This window comes from Triplophysa rosa, linkage group LG1, assembly GCF_024868665.1.
Source record: "Triplophysa rosa linkage group LG1, Trosa_1v2, whole genome shotgun sequence".
In the NCBI taxonomy this organism is placed as follows: domain Eukaryota; kingdom Metazoa; phylum Chordata; class Actinopteri; order Cypriniformes; family Nemacheilidae; genus Triplophysa; species Triplophysa rosa.
The window spans coordinates 32,557,858-32,575,815 of record NC_079890.1 but is presented as its reverse complement, the minus strand read 5'-3'; the positions used below and the strand labels follow the sequence as shown (position 1 = coordinate 32,575,815).

Genomic DNA, 17,958 nt, shown 5'->3' with positions numbered 1-17,958 from the left:
TTGTCGAAAGGGGATATATCGGCCCGATTATCTTTTTTTTTTTTTGGGTGAACTATTTAACCTTATATCCTACATGTACAATATATGTCATTTGTATTCAACTTCACCAGCAAACACTCGATTGCTTCACTCTTGTTTCTTCTTCGAATTATTCACCAGACATGACTGATAAACACCCCTCGACATCATGCCGTACGACATACTGACCTACACGCTTCATAATTTCCTCAGCATCGCCCAGAGTGATGATTTGGAAAGGTCTACTTGTACAAATTCGCATCACGCTGGACTGGCAGGAACAACTACGACATGAAATCTCACTGATTCCAGAAGAAAAAATCACTTCACACGACTTGAGTCTGTTCTGTTATTCATAGGCGAGGGACTGCCTGCTGTCTTTGAATAAGCCAGAGGTTGTAATTGCTTTAAAATGTTAATAAGCGTCTGTTTAGTCCAATGCAGAATGCTGTCGCTTTCCCCGAGCACTTCCTACAGCCTCAGCTGGAGACGGCTGCTCTTGTCTTCTTCCAACACTCCACTTCAAACCTTTGAACTGCCGAGACAAACATCTCCGCGGGGCCGTGAAGGGGAACCCAACCCTGTGGTAATGTTATTAGATTATGGCCTATATCAGCGATTTTCCCCAGCATCAAAGCAGAAAACGTACAGTGCTTTTACCCAGAAGCCTCTAAATGCATCGACGCAATTGCGGGAAAAGGGTGCGTCACGCATTTGAACGTTGCTTATTGATTTGCATGCGAGGACACAGCTATTGAGCGATGATTACAGTAATCAAATTGGATTGGTGATCTGTCATCGAGTCCTGCATGAGTTGGAAATGATGTTTGGAGGCCTTACCCTCTATAAGCTGAGACAGCTGTGATCCTGAAGTTATCTCCGCCGCTTCGCTCTTTCTCCCTCCTTTCCTGTAACGGATCTTATAGCCGATAATGTCGCCGTTCTGAGCATCTGCTGCAGGCGGGTTCCATCGGACCATGATGCTCTGCAGATACACACATTCAGAAAACATTTAATAAAGCCCAGAGCATTCAAACAGGCCTAAAGGTGTCTACAGAATGGAAATCAAACCGTTGTATCCGTATCAGTATGAAACAAGTGACCCCATCAGAGAAAAATTAGCACTGCTCTTAACTCCACACCTTCTGTGAGCACCTAGCCGCAGAGTCACCATAGTAACAAGCATCAGTGCGGGAATCTAACCTAAGTCACTGTCTCCCTGAGGCATCCATTAGAGGATGTGATCGTCTTTTACATAAAGCATATACAAGTATATGAGTCCTACAGCAGAGGCTGGCCTGCGCTGAACCCATGAATAATAGATAAAGCTGTGAGTGTAGAGGAGCCTGCGGGACGACGGTTCAGGATAGAGGCTAGCTGCAGGGCCCACACCGCCTGCCTGGGTAATGAAGGCAGCGAGAAGGGCCGCCCAGCGTGGGTGGGGAATTAATTATCAGTGTCCACAGTTGCCGTGTTCACAGGCCATGAGGGAATAAAACAAATTAAATCTGCACCGAGTATGCAATTACAGTAGTTCAATTTTTCTCCCAATTCTAGTTTATTTCACTAACCGTTGGTTGTTGTTTCTTGTTTTAATTGACTTATGGTTGACACGGGAATACCATGTTACCAGAGGGCCCCTTAAATAACTCGCTGCATTCATTATGCACACCCAGAATCTCCCCTTTCTGTTGCGTAGCACCCCAGGATCACCCAACAGGGGCATTGAAACAGTCTAAAGAGGAACCTCTAATTAACCATCTACTCCTGCAATATATAGCACTGACAAAAGCATCTGCATTATTATTCAGTGTTAATCGCTCAGCCATAAAACTTATTACAGGCATTAATGTGTGAGAGCGTGTGTATGACTCTACTAATGCACCTCACTACTGTACTACACTACTGTAAACTAAATTTTTACATGCCTGTTCTGGGTGGTTGTTAGAGCATTGCTAAGATTGCTAAGGTGTTCTGGGTGGTTGTCAGGGTATCGCTATAATATGTATGGTTGTCAGGGCATTGCAATTGGGTTGCTATGGTGTTCTGGGTGGTTGTAATGGCATTGCTATAATATGTATGGTTGTCAGGGCATTGCTATGAGGTTGCTGGGGTGTTCTGGGTGGTTGTAATGGCATTGCTATAAAATGTATGGTAGTCAGGGCATTGCTATAAAATGTATGGTTGACAGGGCATTGCTATGAGGTTGCTGGGGTGTTCTGGGTGGTTGTAATGGCATTGCTATATGTATGGTTGTCAGGGCATTGCTATAATATGTATGGTTGTCAGGACATTGCTATGAGGTTGATGGGGTGTTCTGGGTGGTTGTCAGGGCATTGCTGAGGATGCTAGGCTGTTCGGGATGGTCGTCACTTGTCAGGGTATTACTATATTATGTGTGGTGGTCAGGGCATTGCTATGCGGTTAGTAGGGTGTTCTGTGTTGTGGTCAGGGCATTGCTATGCTGTTGCTATTGTGTTCTGTGTGGTCGTCAGGGCATTGCTATGTGGTTAGTAGGGTGTTCTGTGTTGTTGTCAGGGCATTGCTATGCAGTTTCTAGGATGTTCTGCGTTTTGCAAAACTGTAGCATAAAAACTACACAGATACTGTGCAAGTACACTATCTAGGATTTGTTGAATTTTCTGACCCTAAGTTTACTGTAGCAAGCGACGCTAATTGAAAGTGCTTTACCGGATTCTTACAGTCCAGCAGTAAAGATGCTCGTCTGTATTGTACTAGAAACATAAACCGACTCATGAATAATAATAAGCACTGGAGAGAGACTCACAGTCCCTGGCAGCTAGACAAATATAAATTGTATGGGTACAGAGCGTGAGGATGGGGGGGAAGTGAAAGCAGAGGAAGAATAATTGGGGGATTGAAGCTTTGTGACAGCGTTCCAGCAGCCAACAGATGTGCTGCAATGAGCAGTTAACATCACAGCAACAGATGAGGGTATGAATCTGACCTGCTGTATACTATACAGCACGCAGCTGCCAGAACACAGGGATAACCAAATACACCAACCTTAGAGTTGAGCACCTCCACGCTCAGGTTCTGTGGAGGGGCACTGGGGACTGAGCAGAGGGGAGAGAGTCAGTCAATATAAGGTTGTAATGTTTTCATTCATATACAGTATATCTGTAGCAACAACATATTCTGCGTTTGTCAAATACCGCATCAAAATACATGCAAAATTCATGCAAAGCTGCAATACTTCAATAATAAAACAATTATTTGTGTATGTATGAACTCTAACGAGGTTTGCATTTCTATTAATAATTTTTTATATTACATTTTATCATTTGAAAAATGCAAATGAGCTCATTTTTGTAACATGTTCCATCTGTATTTAATTAACACATAAAATGAATTTGTTGTGATGCCTGCAACAGTGTCAATGTGAGGGAAACTGACTATCAACACCAGATAACATGTAGAAATGTAGGTACCATCAGAGTAGGTCCGTACTGACACATCCTCAGTAGAAACTCCAGGGCCATGTTTGTTATAAGCCACGACTCTAAAACTGTACTCTATGAACTTCTTTAGTCCAGTCATGGTGTAGGATAACGCGTTCACCTCCACATCCTGACAGTCATAAGAGAAGCTGAATTACTACATCATGCTTATATGCATCACAACCGATAGCCATTATTCAGAGTAATATCTGCAGATTCTAAAGATTCAATTAAAATTTCTTAACTTTCTAAATGTTAATTAATGTTACTGTAAATATTAATTCATATAATGGCAATTAATATGAAGCATCAAACTGGTGATGTTTCTTAACCTTTTTTAAATACAGAGCACAAATTCATTGTATTTTCCTGCCCTCTTTTGAGAAACAGGATATATCGGCCCTTATCATCGGCTGTTTTTAAACTATCGGCTGATACCCCATACTGTTAAAAAAAATGTAGGGACTGATTATTGGCCGATATAACGGTGCATCTCTAATATTGAGCATATAGCAAGATGGGCATCCCTAACTAAGAAAACAAAAAATAATGTGTTCTCCCAAAATGTGTTATATGTGTACTTATAAGATACACTTTTTCATATTAACTTCTAGGTTATATAAATATACATACAAATACAAAGCTTGAGGTCAGGTGTTACCTGTTCAATGCCCACGCCCTTCTCCATGTAGTAAAGTTTGTAGTTTTGGATTTCGCCGTTGCCCGTGAGAGGCACGTCCCAGCTGAGGCTCACTGTAGAGGGGGACGTCACCACTGCCTGCAGGTTGGGAGCAGGTCCTGGCACCTGGACTATAGTACAGAACATACAGAAAAAGGTCAGATATAAATGTCTTGTGTTCATGCCAAAGAAAAAGAGACTGGCATTTGTTTCAAGACATAAAAGAAAACTTCAATTTCTTGAAATTGCATGCATTGCTATTAATGGCACATTGATGCTTTGGCAGTGCTGTACTGTGTGTAAAACAGTCACGCCAATCAACTGTTTTTAAACAGAATTGAATAGAGTGAAAACTGTTCTCAGCTGTGCGTATGACAGTGACGTACGTCTTCTGACACCTCTGGCAGAAACCACCAGTACAGCCCCCAGCTCACACGACAGGATTTATCTCGTTTCATTTGCTCAGCAGAGCGGGGAGAATGGAAATGAGATGCTATGTTGCTTAACTTTTGTTTACTTGCTAGGGTCATGAATCATTACATTCAATTATAAGCTCTGATGAGTGTCTGTTAAATCCCTTGTTTTCCCACAGAGATGCTTCAGGACGTGCCATGTAGGGCAAATCTGAACCGAACTCCACATTAAATCAAATATGGACATAAAATTACAGGCCAATTTTAAAAGTACTATCACAGCTTCTATCACAGGAGACTCGTGAAATTCATCCGAAACATAATTTATTCGGAAGCGACATACAAAATCATATTTGAAACAGAAAGATGCATTTAAAGAATATACGTATTTAAACATGCTGTGTTGTGCAAAAAAATGTCTATGTCAGTTTGATGTCAGTGCTTAAAGTTGATCCTTCAGTTTCTGGGTGGAAATAATCGAATGGCCGAACTATTCCTGTCATGTTACACTTTTAATATGAACTGTCAATTTAACGCCTTCTGTGACTCATGTAGCAAACGTTGATCAAAGTTCCTGGCGTGATCTCAGAACGTCTGTGTGATAAATTAAGCCACTTTATCTCACTTCCACAGACATGCATTCTCTCCAACATCAACGGCTGCTCTGATACTGATGTTTTACCGGATTGGATCGGGCGCCTACACTGGATTTACCGCACTGTTAAAAGTGCGTGTGGGTTTGTGTTGAGATTAATTCATAACGCCGTACATGAGGAGTGTGCGTGAGCCTCAGAGCCTGATCTCCACGCAGCAGGATCCCCGGGTGTGCCAGGATCCCGCCAACACACATTATAAAGTGCTTATTGCAGCCAGAGCCAAGGACGCACGGAGGAGCAAGTCTGACCCAGAAACAGGCTCTCCTGTGCTGCGTCTGGACTGATAATGTTTCACATTGATGGAGTCAGGCCGTGCACCTTCAGCGCTCGCTTAAAACCCAGTGGGTGTTTAACCTCTGTAATGAGATTTTAAACTGACATCGAGGTATTAGAGATGTTTTGGAAAAACATACCGGGAGAAATTGCTAGACATAATCTCTTAGGCCCGGAAGTACATAAACACAAACACTTGGCACAATGCAAACTCGATGTTATGCGTGGTTGTGCCCCGAATCGTGTCTGAATGTGATTCAAAATGCAAGACAAGCATGTGTACTTTCAGTATAGCTGCACTGGGGCTCTATGATGGACATAAGTGTATACACAGTGACCCTTTACGGTCATTTTTCTTTCAGAACAACAGCTATTGCAAATCAAAAGCCATCTGGTTCAATAAGACAGAAGTATAAAGGTAACCCCTTTTAAAATAAAGAGTATTTGTGAAAAAATAATTCTGTTACGGCATCATTTAAATCAGTAAAATGATATTTAAATTATTCCATGAAATCACATTTGAATACTTTTTGAGTCATTCTGGCTGGCACAGGAGCTGGAGGAACAGTAGTTGCAGATCTTACCCTCAGGTTGGGTGTCGACCCTCAGAGGTGCCGAGCTCTCTCCAGGTCCATTCGTGTTGTGGGCCACCACCCTGAAGCTGTACTTGGTCCCTGGCATGAGGTTCTGAATGGTGACCTGCATTTCACCCGGACGACTCGTGTTGACGGTCCTCTCCCTACACACGGTCAGAGGAACAAACATGAGCTGTGTGCTGATTGGTTCTTTCTGAGCTCCTCTTGTTTATTCAGTTGTCAATAACAGCTACTTCAGAATTATGTTTTAAGCGTTAAGAACATCGATCATCAACAGGAAATATTGGCTACTTGGTTTTGGTCTTACAAAAACAAATTTCACCACAAAATTAAAAGAAAACGTCAACACTGTAAAACTGAACTAAAGCCTGCTGTATGACAATTGAACTTGAAGTTTTTCATTTTTCTCACAACAGCAGGTTCTCAACAGTATAATAATCTTAATAATAAAAAATAAAAATAATCACAAAAAATATTGCATTACACTGCTCAAAAAGGGGTAACACTTTACAATTAGGTTATATTTATTAACATTAACTAATACTTTAGCTAACATGAGATAACAATACTTCTACAGCATCTTAGTTCATGTAAATTTTATACTATTTACTAATAATTTTTTTAAATCAAAGGTTATAACTGTTACCAATAATTAATGCAACAAAACTAAATTGTTCATTGTTAGTTCGTGTCAGCTAATGCATTTTCCAATATTATCAAACACAGCCTGTGTTAAGTAAAAAGGTTCTTCAGACCATAAAAAGGTAAGAAAGAAATGGTTCCTTGAAGAACCTTTGACAGATAGATGATTTGGGAAATAAAACTGTTCTTGTATGGCATCACTGTGAAAAACTCTTTTCTAGTGCTGTTATTTTTAAGAGTGTACAGAAATGGTGAAGCTTGGGTAGGGGAAAATAAAAATAATGAATAGTCCTAAATATAAGTATATGTCCTGCCTGTTAGTGCCCTCCAAGCCGTAGTAAACAGAGTAGGTGACATCATCTCCATGTGGCTCGGCCGGAAGGCGCCAGGTCAGCTTGATGAAGCGGGTGGAGACCAGGGAGGCCACGACATCGCGGGGGGCGGAGGGAGTGGGACCAGCACTGCTTCCGGAGCCTGGCATTAGATGGTCAGTAGTGGAACGGGTCAGTGAGGTGGGAGGGGATGTGGGGATGGACACATCTTTACGTGCAGACAGTGGGGTGGTGTGAGTGGAGAGGGTGAGTGGAACAGAAATAAAGAGGAAGGGAGTGACAGAAAAACAAGAAAGACAGAACAGAGGGAACACATAAAGAAAAACATAACACAATGGCGTTCATGAGGAGGAAATCAACAAAAGATCAACAAAATAATCAAAGAAAAATGAGAAATGTTGACCGACAGGCAAGACTGTCACTGGAGAAAAAACAACTGAAGTGGAAAAAATGAATCACAAAATACTGATGGAAAGCTGAAGGACACAAGGCAAATTTATCATAAAGGAAAAGTTCACCCAAAAATGAACAGTAAGTTGTTATTCAGCAAACGTAATCTAATTTCTGAATGCATTTTTTAAGACCCAATGATGTAAACCGCATATGTTTTTATGTCCATTTGAAGCTTGACAGACCCAGACCACAATATGTTTTGAATTGTATAAAAAGAGCTTCCAGCTTTGACATTCTTCAAACAACATGATGACTAAATGATGGCAGAATTTTCATTATTGAGTGAACTCTTCCTTACAGATGGGAAAAATCCAAGCTGATCTAAAGATCAATCCGAGGCATGGAAGCCATCTGTTTAAATGAATAACATGAGTACTGAAAGCCTGCGTTTCATGGTCACCACACAGACATGTGAACTATTTCATGCTGAGGCTGGTTAAATCTAAATGTGTCTAACTCTTGTTTACAACCAGAGTGAAATCTAAGACAGAAAAAAATCTGCCATGACTAAATGCACTGAAGTTTTGCTTTTGGCAACAGAGCAATGTAAACATAAATCAAACAAACCATTTTTCATTTGCTGCACCAAAAGATGTATATGTGGAATGGCTGAACATCAATCAAATTGACATAACAGATCATGTCCTGGCCATTTAAATGCGATTATCTCACTGTTGACAATAGCGTGAGCAGGTAACATTTCAGTCTAAAACTATTATCACCGTGGATCATTTCATTCAATGCCAGCCAAGAGCACTGAACAATAATCAACAAAAAGCACCGTCATCATCAACAAACAAACGCACAATAAAACTTAACACAATAACCTACCGTGACTCAGATCACACTCCAGAGAAACAGAAGTGTCTTCTCTAGAACTTAGTTGACATCTCAATGTCACAAACTGTACTCAACTATTGACTTGTATTGAAGAGTTTGGATCGCATTGTAAACGGCCTCTGTATGTAATCTCAATGCTTTCAGGCCAAAAACCCACATTCACGTAGGTGCATATCTGTGAAAAGCAGTAATGTCTTTACAGCATGTATTAGAGTAATTTACAAAGAGCGGCTTGTAGAAGCGCTCAGTAATGTTCACATCCCACATTATTTTACACAAGCGTTTTTGGCGACCGCAAGCAAGTGCTTTCAAACCATTTTTTAGGAAAGTCAAGCATTGTGGGATTGACAGCGAGCAGCATTGGGTCGGATTTGTTCCTATGCAGCGTAAAAGGACGGTATAGGCAGACACACCTATCCAAAGTGACATACACAGTAAATTCAAAGTATATTTGAAGAGTTTGGTTCCAAAATGCGATAACTCCGTTTCAAAGAGTTTTCAAAAATCATGTTTTTTATGACGTTATGTTTTTATTGCGTTTTATTGTGTTAGTCAACTGTTTTTTTTTTTTAGTTATTATGGCTTAATCAAAACAAACCATCGCAGTTTGATATAATTGGAATGCACAATAAAAAACGTGATTTTTGAAAATTGTTAAAAACGGAGTTATCTCATTTTGGAACCAAACTCATCGTTTTTTCAATAGTTTGTGTTTTCTAAAAAATCCATGCCATTAATAAACCTTAAAGGGAAACTTCCCCGAAGATGAAAATTCTCCCATGGTTGTCTGTTGCGTTGTTGTCTATGGGCGGGAGTCAGAAAGCTTAATTTGAAAGCTTAATTTGCACTGCGAAGATGAACAGATGTCCTAGACTTGTCGAATGATTTAGGGGTGAGTAATTCATGGCCGTATTTTCATTTTTCGGCAGAGTTCCCTTTTAATGCAAAAATCCATCTGGGATACGCAATCATTTGAAGTTAGTTAACCAAGGGTTAAAAAGTACCATGTAATAGTGTTAAAGGAGAGAAACCGGGATTTACGGTGTTAAAATGTGCTGTTTAAATGACTTAATGATTCACAGTAATTTGAAACTGCCTTCGGCTCTGAACAGCCATTGGTAGATGAGGCTGATAATGCAGAACTGGCTAAAATAGAATATTAGCAGCGCTCATTAGCTTATAGCTTTCTCCTAAATGACATGATCCATTTGAAACAGCAAATTACAGTTGTAGCAATTACACTTTTCCCACAAAGAGTCATCAATGTTCATCTGTGCAGCCGCAGGGAAAAATATCCATTCACCATTTTTCTTAGGTTCACGTTTGTGTGGCACGTGACATTCAGTATCTCCTTCTGGCAATCTGAACATGTGTTACAACAAAGTGGTTTACAGCAAGTCAACTCACTCAGTGTCCATCTTGAGAGCATGGTTTTGGAATAGTTTTTAGTCTAGGGCTGTTCAACGATTAATCGCATCCAGAATAAAATGTAAAACTAAATAAATAATAATAATAAATAAATGTTTTATAATTTAAATATATAATATGAATATACATGCAAATATTTGTATGTGTACGTGTTTATCAATACAAAATAAATATGCACAGTGCACAGAATAACACACAATACCTGGTTCACAATGTGATAGTATCACAATATTTTGAACAAAATAAAAAACAATACTGAGAAAACTGAAATTTGAAGATGTTATTTAAAAGATTGACCATTTTTGCGCGAGTTAAGATGGCGCCGCGGATGGCTGCCTCGGTTTGGAGTGCTCTAGTTATGTTATTATCCCCCATTTTCTGTAAAATAGTCTTTATTTTATATATGCACAATTTAGAATGTTTTAGACTGTAAATCGTATTATATTGTATTGTCATTGTGTTGAATGTCTGTACTAGAAGCTTCCAACACCAAAGAAAATTCCTTGTGTGTGCAAGCACACTTGGCAATAAAGCTCTTCTGATTCTGATTCTGATTTTTAATAACATTTTTGTTTAATAATATGTTTAATTATCCTTTGAATATGTCTATTACTGAAAAACAAAACTGAATTTTAACTAATTTAATTAAAGAACTAAAAAGTTCACTCTTAAGGGACGATCGCATTATAACGATAAATATAACTTTAGCTACTATATTTGCGTCCACACCAGCAGACGATAACGATATGTTTATTTTAAGCTCGCGCGCTGCATTGTTCCTACATGACCTGCTGCTAATGCTTTCATTTTCAGTCCTGAAAGTCTTTTCTCCAAAATATGACAGCAAAGCACAGCTAAAGGCTGGATGCTCTCTCTGAAGGCTGAAGGTGCGCTCGAGTCCGGGATGTAAAGCATATATTTTGCCAGCTTACTCATACTTATAAGCGTTATATCAGTATATACTGAACAGTAACATCCCGCCATAAACACACTGCTTTCCGACCGCTACAGTCTTTAATTCAGACATACCGTAAAACCCACATCGATAGCAAAACATTAGAGATCCGCCAGAGAGTATTACAGAGACTACACCTATTTTTTTTTTTGTTATAATTATTGTTATAATGTGAACGCCCCTTTGGGGTTTAAAGCAGTAAAAGCACAACACACTAAAAATATATTTTAAAACAAATATGTTGACGAAAGTCACATATTGGCAGTTTAACCAATAGGATTAAACAAACATGTTATCGTAAAAAATCCTGTTGGCTCTGCAACTCATTTATTCATTTTTTTTCCGCAATAGATTGTACCACAATATATCGTTACATTTCTTCTAGTTTGTTAGCTGGGATAACATCAGGACCCTCATCCCTTCGACAGTCACCCGAAAGCAGTCACGTGTTGTGCAACGGTTAGGGGTGAAAGATAAATACCAGTTCTATTCATAGCACACAGCCGTAGCTTATTTATCACACAAACTGAAGGCATGCAAAAAGGTCACAACACCTTTAGTGCAATTTGGTGTTATTAAAGTCTTACGTCTTTTGTTCTACACTACTTTTGCTTAAAATTGATGTAATTATGTGATTCTGCGAATTTACGAGGTAGTTTCTGTTCAAATGGAAAGGCTGCTCAAAGCAAGGGCCATTTTATAAGTAGGTCACCTGAAATCACTACCTAATATCCCAAATAAGTAACTGTACAACATGAGGACATGGAAAGATGTAAACAGAGGAAAAACGGCATCATGTACTCCATGTGTCGCAGTCTAAAAGAGGAACCGCATCACGTTGCTAATGACCACTTAGAAATCTCTCGCTTTCATCTTATAGAGATGGGTGGGAGACTGAAATGGCTTCAGTGCAGATGTGAGATACAGTTATAGCTCCAGACATAAAGAACCATCCATCTTTTAACATTAAAGCTCACGCCCCACAGCTATTGATCCGAGCAGAATATGCTATTATCGTGAAGGGGTCTTGAAGGGGCTGAGGACATTATTATATTGTATGGGGATGTAAAACTGAAGAGTTCTCTGTACGGTTCATGTTCTTCACCTTTATGTGTGTGATAACATGAAACAGGATTGATTCTGACAGCTGCTGACACAGAATGTGTGTAGATCTTGATCTACAGACACAAGCTAGAAGTCCCAATCAGATCTAAAAATCTTGTTCTCTTTCTGTGTATTTTATAAAGCTGTCTGCTGTTATATTTTTTTCCCAAATCTGTTTTACTCCCTCTGTAAAAATGACAATGAAACAAGTTGAAAGAATTAAATGCCAAATATGCCTGTCAGTCCTTAAAGGAGAACTTTCAATAAGTTGGTATGATTTATTAGGGTCTTCTTGAAATATCTGGAACATATTTTGCTTAAAAACACTCAATGGCTGTGTAAACAAAACCCTTTTGCCTCGTCAAAAACTGATACGCTCACAGCAACCCGTTTTGGTGCATGTCTCTTTAAATGATAATGAGTTACAGCGCACCCCACCCCCCCCTTCCGTCCGGCGTATCAACACAACACACGTGTAGTACTGCCATGACAATGGTTTAGCTAAATTATGTTTCCTGAACTCCTCTGTGGTTAGTTTAGTTTTAAACGACTCAAATCATTCATCCGGAGACAAAAAAATCCATCACAGCAAACAGCGCTCACGTTGTGCGTGTATGCTCCCCTAAAATCCATGGAATGCACAACTGCAGATCTCAGCAGAATTACGTGGATTTTAGCGCTTGCCGTTGACAAATTATAATGTTACACACACAACGTGCGAGCATAACTAGTATGCTCCTGGAACGCACCTGTCATAGATAGATTGAACACCGCCTCCACAGAAAAATATCAATGACTACTTCTCTAGCCCCGCCCACTGGTTCGCGAATGACTTTAGCCACACATAGTACACACTCCCGCGTTTGTGATGATTGACAAACTGCTAACCATAGTGACATATTTTTCGGCTAAAGATTCGCTAAAGAGGCTCCATCACACAGCGCTCTTTTGCTGTGTTGCCATGTTTGTTATTAATAAGCACTTTAATGCTTGTCGTTTGGTCTTAGATCCAAAAGCCTAGGCACTTAGGTCTTAATAAACGGTCTGTTGCAGATTTTAAGAATTTTTGGTCTTATAAAATATATAAACTATTTGCATTTTAAGGTTTGTTTTTGTCTTGTCTTTATTTGCTTATTTTTTCTGTGAAGATCTGACAACCCTGTCACTTTAGCGAAGGGCTCTCGAGGGCGGCTAGCCCCGTGTCTTATGTGCAAAAGTGAGGACTTGTTTCATTGTTGTTTTTATTTAGAGCGACTAAGCAACAAACATGCAACATTGTGCAGCGCCTGATTGTGGAAGAACACAGTCGCTTCCTTCGAATTCTGATATTAGGAATGCGTGGTTGAAGTTTATTTTTAAGTACGTTCCTGCGCACGTGGGTGAAACATTGAGCATTTGTTCGCGTCATTTCACCATGGATTCCTTTGTGAAAAAGGTGCTGGATTTGCGGAGAGACTAAAATTAAAAAGCAGTGCTGTGCAGTCAATATTGGATCCGACAGGAATGGCAATCTTATGCGAGTAAAACATATTTGTACTATGCGTCACTATTGCTTTGTTAGAGATCGCTTGATATGCCCTGATAATGTGTAACCTAACGTTACGTGTCTAACCAAATTCACAGAAGGCTCCAACTAAGTTTACTACGCAAAATGCTATCCAATCATAGCAGTGGGCGTTTACTTCCAAGTAGAAAATAGCCTATTACTTCTTGATTTTGATGTTTTCGAATGTAAAAACCACGCGAACGTCATAAGTAGACCTCATACAACAGTATAAAACAATAAACAAGCCCAGTTCAGGACACCTTTAACACTGGCTTTGAATGTTCTATATAGCACGTGACTGACTTCCCAGGTTGTCCCAGGTTGATAAAGCACTCCGGCTTGAAGTGATTCGCGCAAACAAGCAGGTTTTTACTTATGGTTTCGGAGGGATTTCCACTAAAAATAAAATAAATCCACTCCTGTCTCTTCCACGGTTTGGACTCTCTGCAGCGACTACATTGCATGTTGTCCACGAACTTTAGCCATGGCATCACGTACACCGCTGTCACTTGTGAAAACAACAATGGCGGAAGCGCCGTGGGTGGAATTGTGTAGATTAAGGGGCGGTAATATTATAATAAGAGCCTGCGTCTACGTCACATCAGGAGCGAAATCTGAACGGCTCCATTTCTCACATGCTTGCAGGGAAAGGCTTAGCAAAACATAGTTACTGGGATCTTGTTTTTTACGTTTTCTGGGTTGCTAGATGCACCGGGGACCCGATTATACCACTTAAACACAGAAAAATGTTTGACTTTCATGCAATGGGTCCTTTAAAAATATGTTTGTCTAACTCATATTGAACAAGCATTTATTATCAGGAATTTTGTTATACGTGAGCACAGAGGACGCTTGAGAAATTTAATCATAAAACAAATATGTATCTTCAGTCAGGTGAATCACAAGGCAACGGACGCCAGGATATTGAAGAACACCTAACAGTAATATCTGAAAACAAAAACAAGAAAATGGAAATCTTCCCAACAGAACAGGAGATTAAAAGTCCATACAAAAAAATTGTCTGGAGGGCATAAAGCACATAACTAAAATGTATTCAACACACTTTAAAAAAAAGAAGAAATATTTTAATCATTCATTTTTCTTTCATTGTGTCTATTTAACACCAGTTTAGTCATGTGACATTTTTATATATATTTTTAAACTAACTAATGAGGAAATACAATATGCATTGTAAATCCTTTCATGACTAAAAACTATTGGCCTTTGCCCCGACAATAGAAATAAGATTTAATAGAACTAAAGAAAAGAAGAATATATTCAAGACACCAAGTACATGACAGATTTGGTTTTGTGTGCGTTTTCTTTTTTCAGATCTGGCCTGCAGTGATGTTGCGTTGGATTTAAAGCGTGCTCTATTGCAGCTTTGACAGCAGTCTATCTCTTCAAAGTAAACATCATGAATATGAGAAGATGATGATGGATTAAAGGGCATCATCACCCCCCGTGAGATTAAACAGGTCCCTCACGTGATGAAGAGTAAGTAGCTCGCTCGCGAGACGTCTTGCTTTTATAGTCTAGGAGATAAAAGCAGGAACAGCAGGGCACTTCCAGGGGGAGTCGCGGGCACCTCGGCGGGACGTACCGGCCAGAACGCCAGTGCAGGATTATGGGTCGCAGCGTGAGGCTGGCAGGGGACTTCCTCTGTGTTTGCCGGGAAAGCAAAGGCCCATCTGCCATATCATTACTGTTTGACTGTACCCCACCCTCTCTGCCCATCTCTACAGCCCTCTGGGTCATTCCCCTCTCTGCCTGCTAGATCTCTGTCTGTCTATCAAAGCACTTTCTCTGGGCTATATGGTCAATCTCAGCACGAGGCAACAAGCTCTTATTCATATGCAGCTAAATTGCCATTGTAACATCTTTAGTGACTCTGGGCTACACAACGTTCCTCTGAGTTGCATAATGTTCCTCTGAGCTACACAAATTTCATCTGAGTTACACAAATTTCCTCTGAGCTAGGCATTTTCATCTAAGCTACACAAATTTCATCTGAGCTACACAAATTTCATCTGAGTTACACAAATTTCATCTGATCTACACAAATTTCATCTGAGCTACACAAATTTCATCTGAGCTACACAAATTTCCTTTGATCTATACAAATTTCATCTGATCTACACAGATTTCATCTGAGCTACACAAATTTCATCTGAGCTATGCATATTTCCTAAACTACACAACTTTCCTCTGATCTACACACATTTCCTCCGAGCTACGCACATTTCCTCTGAGCTACGCACATTTCCTCTGAGCTACACACATTTCCTCTGCGCTACACACATTTCCTCTGAGCTACACACATTTCCTCTGAGCTACACACATTTCCTCTGAGCTACACACATTTCCTCTGAGCTACACACATTTCCTCTGAGCTACACACATTTCCTCTGAGCTACACACATTTCCTCTGAGCTACACACATTTCCTCTGAGCTACAAACATTTCCTCTGAGCTACACACATTTCCTCTGAGCTACACACATTTCCTCTGAGCTACACACATTTCCTCTGAGCTACACACATTTCCTCTGAGCTACACACATTTCCTCTGAGCTACACACATTTCCTCTGAGCTACACACATTTCCTCTGAGCTACACACATTTCCTCTGAGCTACACACATTTCCTCTGAGCTACACACATTTCCTCTGAGCTACACACATTTCCTCTGAGCTACACACATTTCCTCTGAGCTACACACATTTCCTCTGAGCTACACACATTTCCTCTGAGCTACACAAATTTCCTCTGATCTAAACAAATCTTCTGAGCTACAACAATTTCTTGATCTACACAAATTTTTCTTCTGAGCCACACAACGTTCCTCTGAGCTTGACAACGTTCTTTTGAGCTACACAGCGTTCCTCTAAGCTACACAAATTTCCTCTGATGTACACAAATTTTCTTCTGAGTTTTACAAATTTCCTCTGAGCTACACAATGTTCCTCTGAGCTATACAAATTTTCTTCTGAGCTACACAAATTTCCTCTGAGCTACACAATGCTCGTCTAAGCTATTCAATGAGCTTCACAACATTCCTACACAATGTTCCCCTGTGCTACATAATGTTCCTCTGAGCAACACAACATTCCTGAGCCACACAAAGTTCAACAAAGTTGCTGTAAGCACAAAATACCAAAATAGCACTACGACTAAGTGCTAAACAAATTTAAACAAAACAACTGACTATATGGATAGGTCTAATGTCAGTTAGTCGATCGTGTTATTTGTTGTGTAACTGAAACAGCAGGCGTGTGTCTATGGCTAAAACACAGACGTTTATACTGACTATTCTACTGATTATTGCTCACTAATCAGAACAAAAGAGAAAATGCTGCACAAACAGAAAAACACACCAAAACGTCTTCATATTGGTCTTCACCAATAAAACAAGCAGGTGCAAGACTACAAACTGAGAACATTGTTGTTTTAAAACCTACAGCACTGCCTCCCTTGACTCGAGTATACTACTGTGTATATATAACATCATCCATAACATCTGACGTCAATATTCTTATCACTGAATCACAATGCTTGTAAACAGAGCAGAGGTTTTAGAACCTCAAGGCTCTTTCTGTGGTCATAAATAAGTGTAGCATATTTGCTTGTGTGTTAGCCGTGTCTGCCACACGGGTCTAGTTAAAGTGTCATATGAACACTGAAAGGTCTCGGTGGACACATGCTTTTTATATTTTATGTCTCCACCGGCTCCTCGGCAGAGACATAAACACACGTACAGCCCAAATCAGCACTGCAGGCTCACTGCTCTATCATTCTGTCCACCTCTATACACACTACACCTTCATCCATCATTTTACTCCACTCAGACATGGTACATAGACATTTTTGAGTGATTTACATCTGCAACGACTGCTTCAAAAAAGCAAAAATACAGCACGACCGGGGTAGGCTGATTGACAATCAAATCAGACCACACGAGTCAGAGCTGTTGCAGATGTTGTCTTGTTAAATGCCACACGGCCTGTTCATTTTATTTCGTTGAATATAGACCGCAAACTCACGACACAAGTAGAATATTATTTCTTTTCTTGTGGTACTGTAGGTAAATGCTGCAAGAACACTGAGTGGTGCTCGGCTCACAAATAGGCTGCAGCTTTTCTCTATTCCATCAAGTGTTCACACTGTTGGGGTGGCTGCTACATGCCACAACCTACAGATTATCCCTCGAAAACAGCACCTCTGTCTAGAATCAGAACCTGGGAAATGGGTTTGTGGAGTGCATGTGCCATACGTCATCTTTGGAGGAGGAGGAAAGAAAGAGAAAATGTGTCTTCTAGCTGCTAGGAATGCTTAGTCATTGCAAGAAATAATAGGCATTCAAATGAAAATAGAAAAAGTACTGAAATAATATATTAAAGATAAAGCATGAAGGCATCAGGTCACAAACTTTGTGTACAAGGATTCAAATCAATGGATTGAAATTGGCAACATCTTACATAATCGTTTAATTTCCACCATTGCATATATACACTCACCTAAAGGATTATTAGGAACACCTGTTCAATTTCTCATTAATGCAAT

At 39.9% G+C, this 17,958-nt stretch overlaps 1 protein-coding gene across 12 annotated transcripts in view; it reads right to left on the bottom strand.

Annotated features, from left to right (window-relative positions):
• neo1a (neogenin 1a) overlaps nucleotides 1-17,958 on the bottom strand; it is a 136,875-nt gene that overhangs the window by 19,520 nt on the left and 99,397 nt on the right. For 8 of the 12 annotated variants that reach the window (XM_057333507.1, XM_057333427.1, XM_057333445.1 and 5 more), the window contains exons 8-13: nucleotides 7,053-7,278; nucleotides 6,085-6,239; nucleotides 4,141-4,289; nucleotides 3,471-3,609; nucleotides 3,046-3,095; nucleotides 859-1,003 (exon numbers count right to left, since the gene is read on the bottom strand). In XM_057333507.1, coding sequence (XP_057189490.1) covers nucleotides 859-1,003; nucleotides 3,046-3,095; nucleotides 3,471-3,609; nucleotides 4,141-4,289; nucleotides 6,085-6,239; nucleotides 7,053-7,278 — 864 coding nt within the window. The remainder of the gene's footprint in view (nucleotides 1-858; nucleotides 1,004-3,045; nucleotides 3,096-3,470; nucleotides 3,610-4,140; nucleotides 4,290-6,084; nucleotides 6,240-7,052; nucleotides 7,279-17,958) is intronic. The other 4 variants (XM_057333464.1, XM_057333490.1, XM_057333499.1 and 1 more) reach the window with 1 other exon arrangement.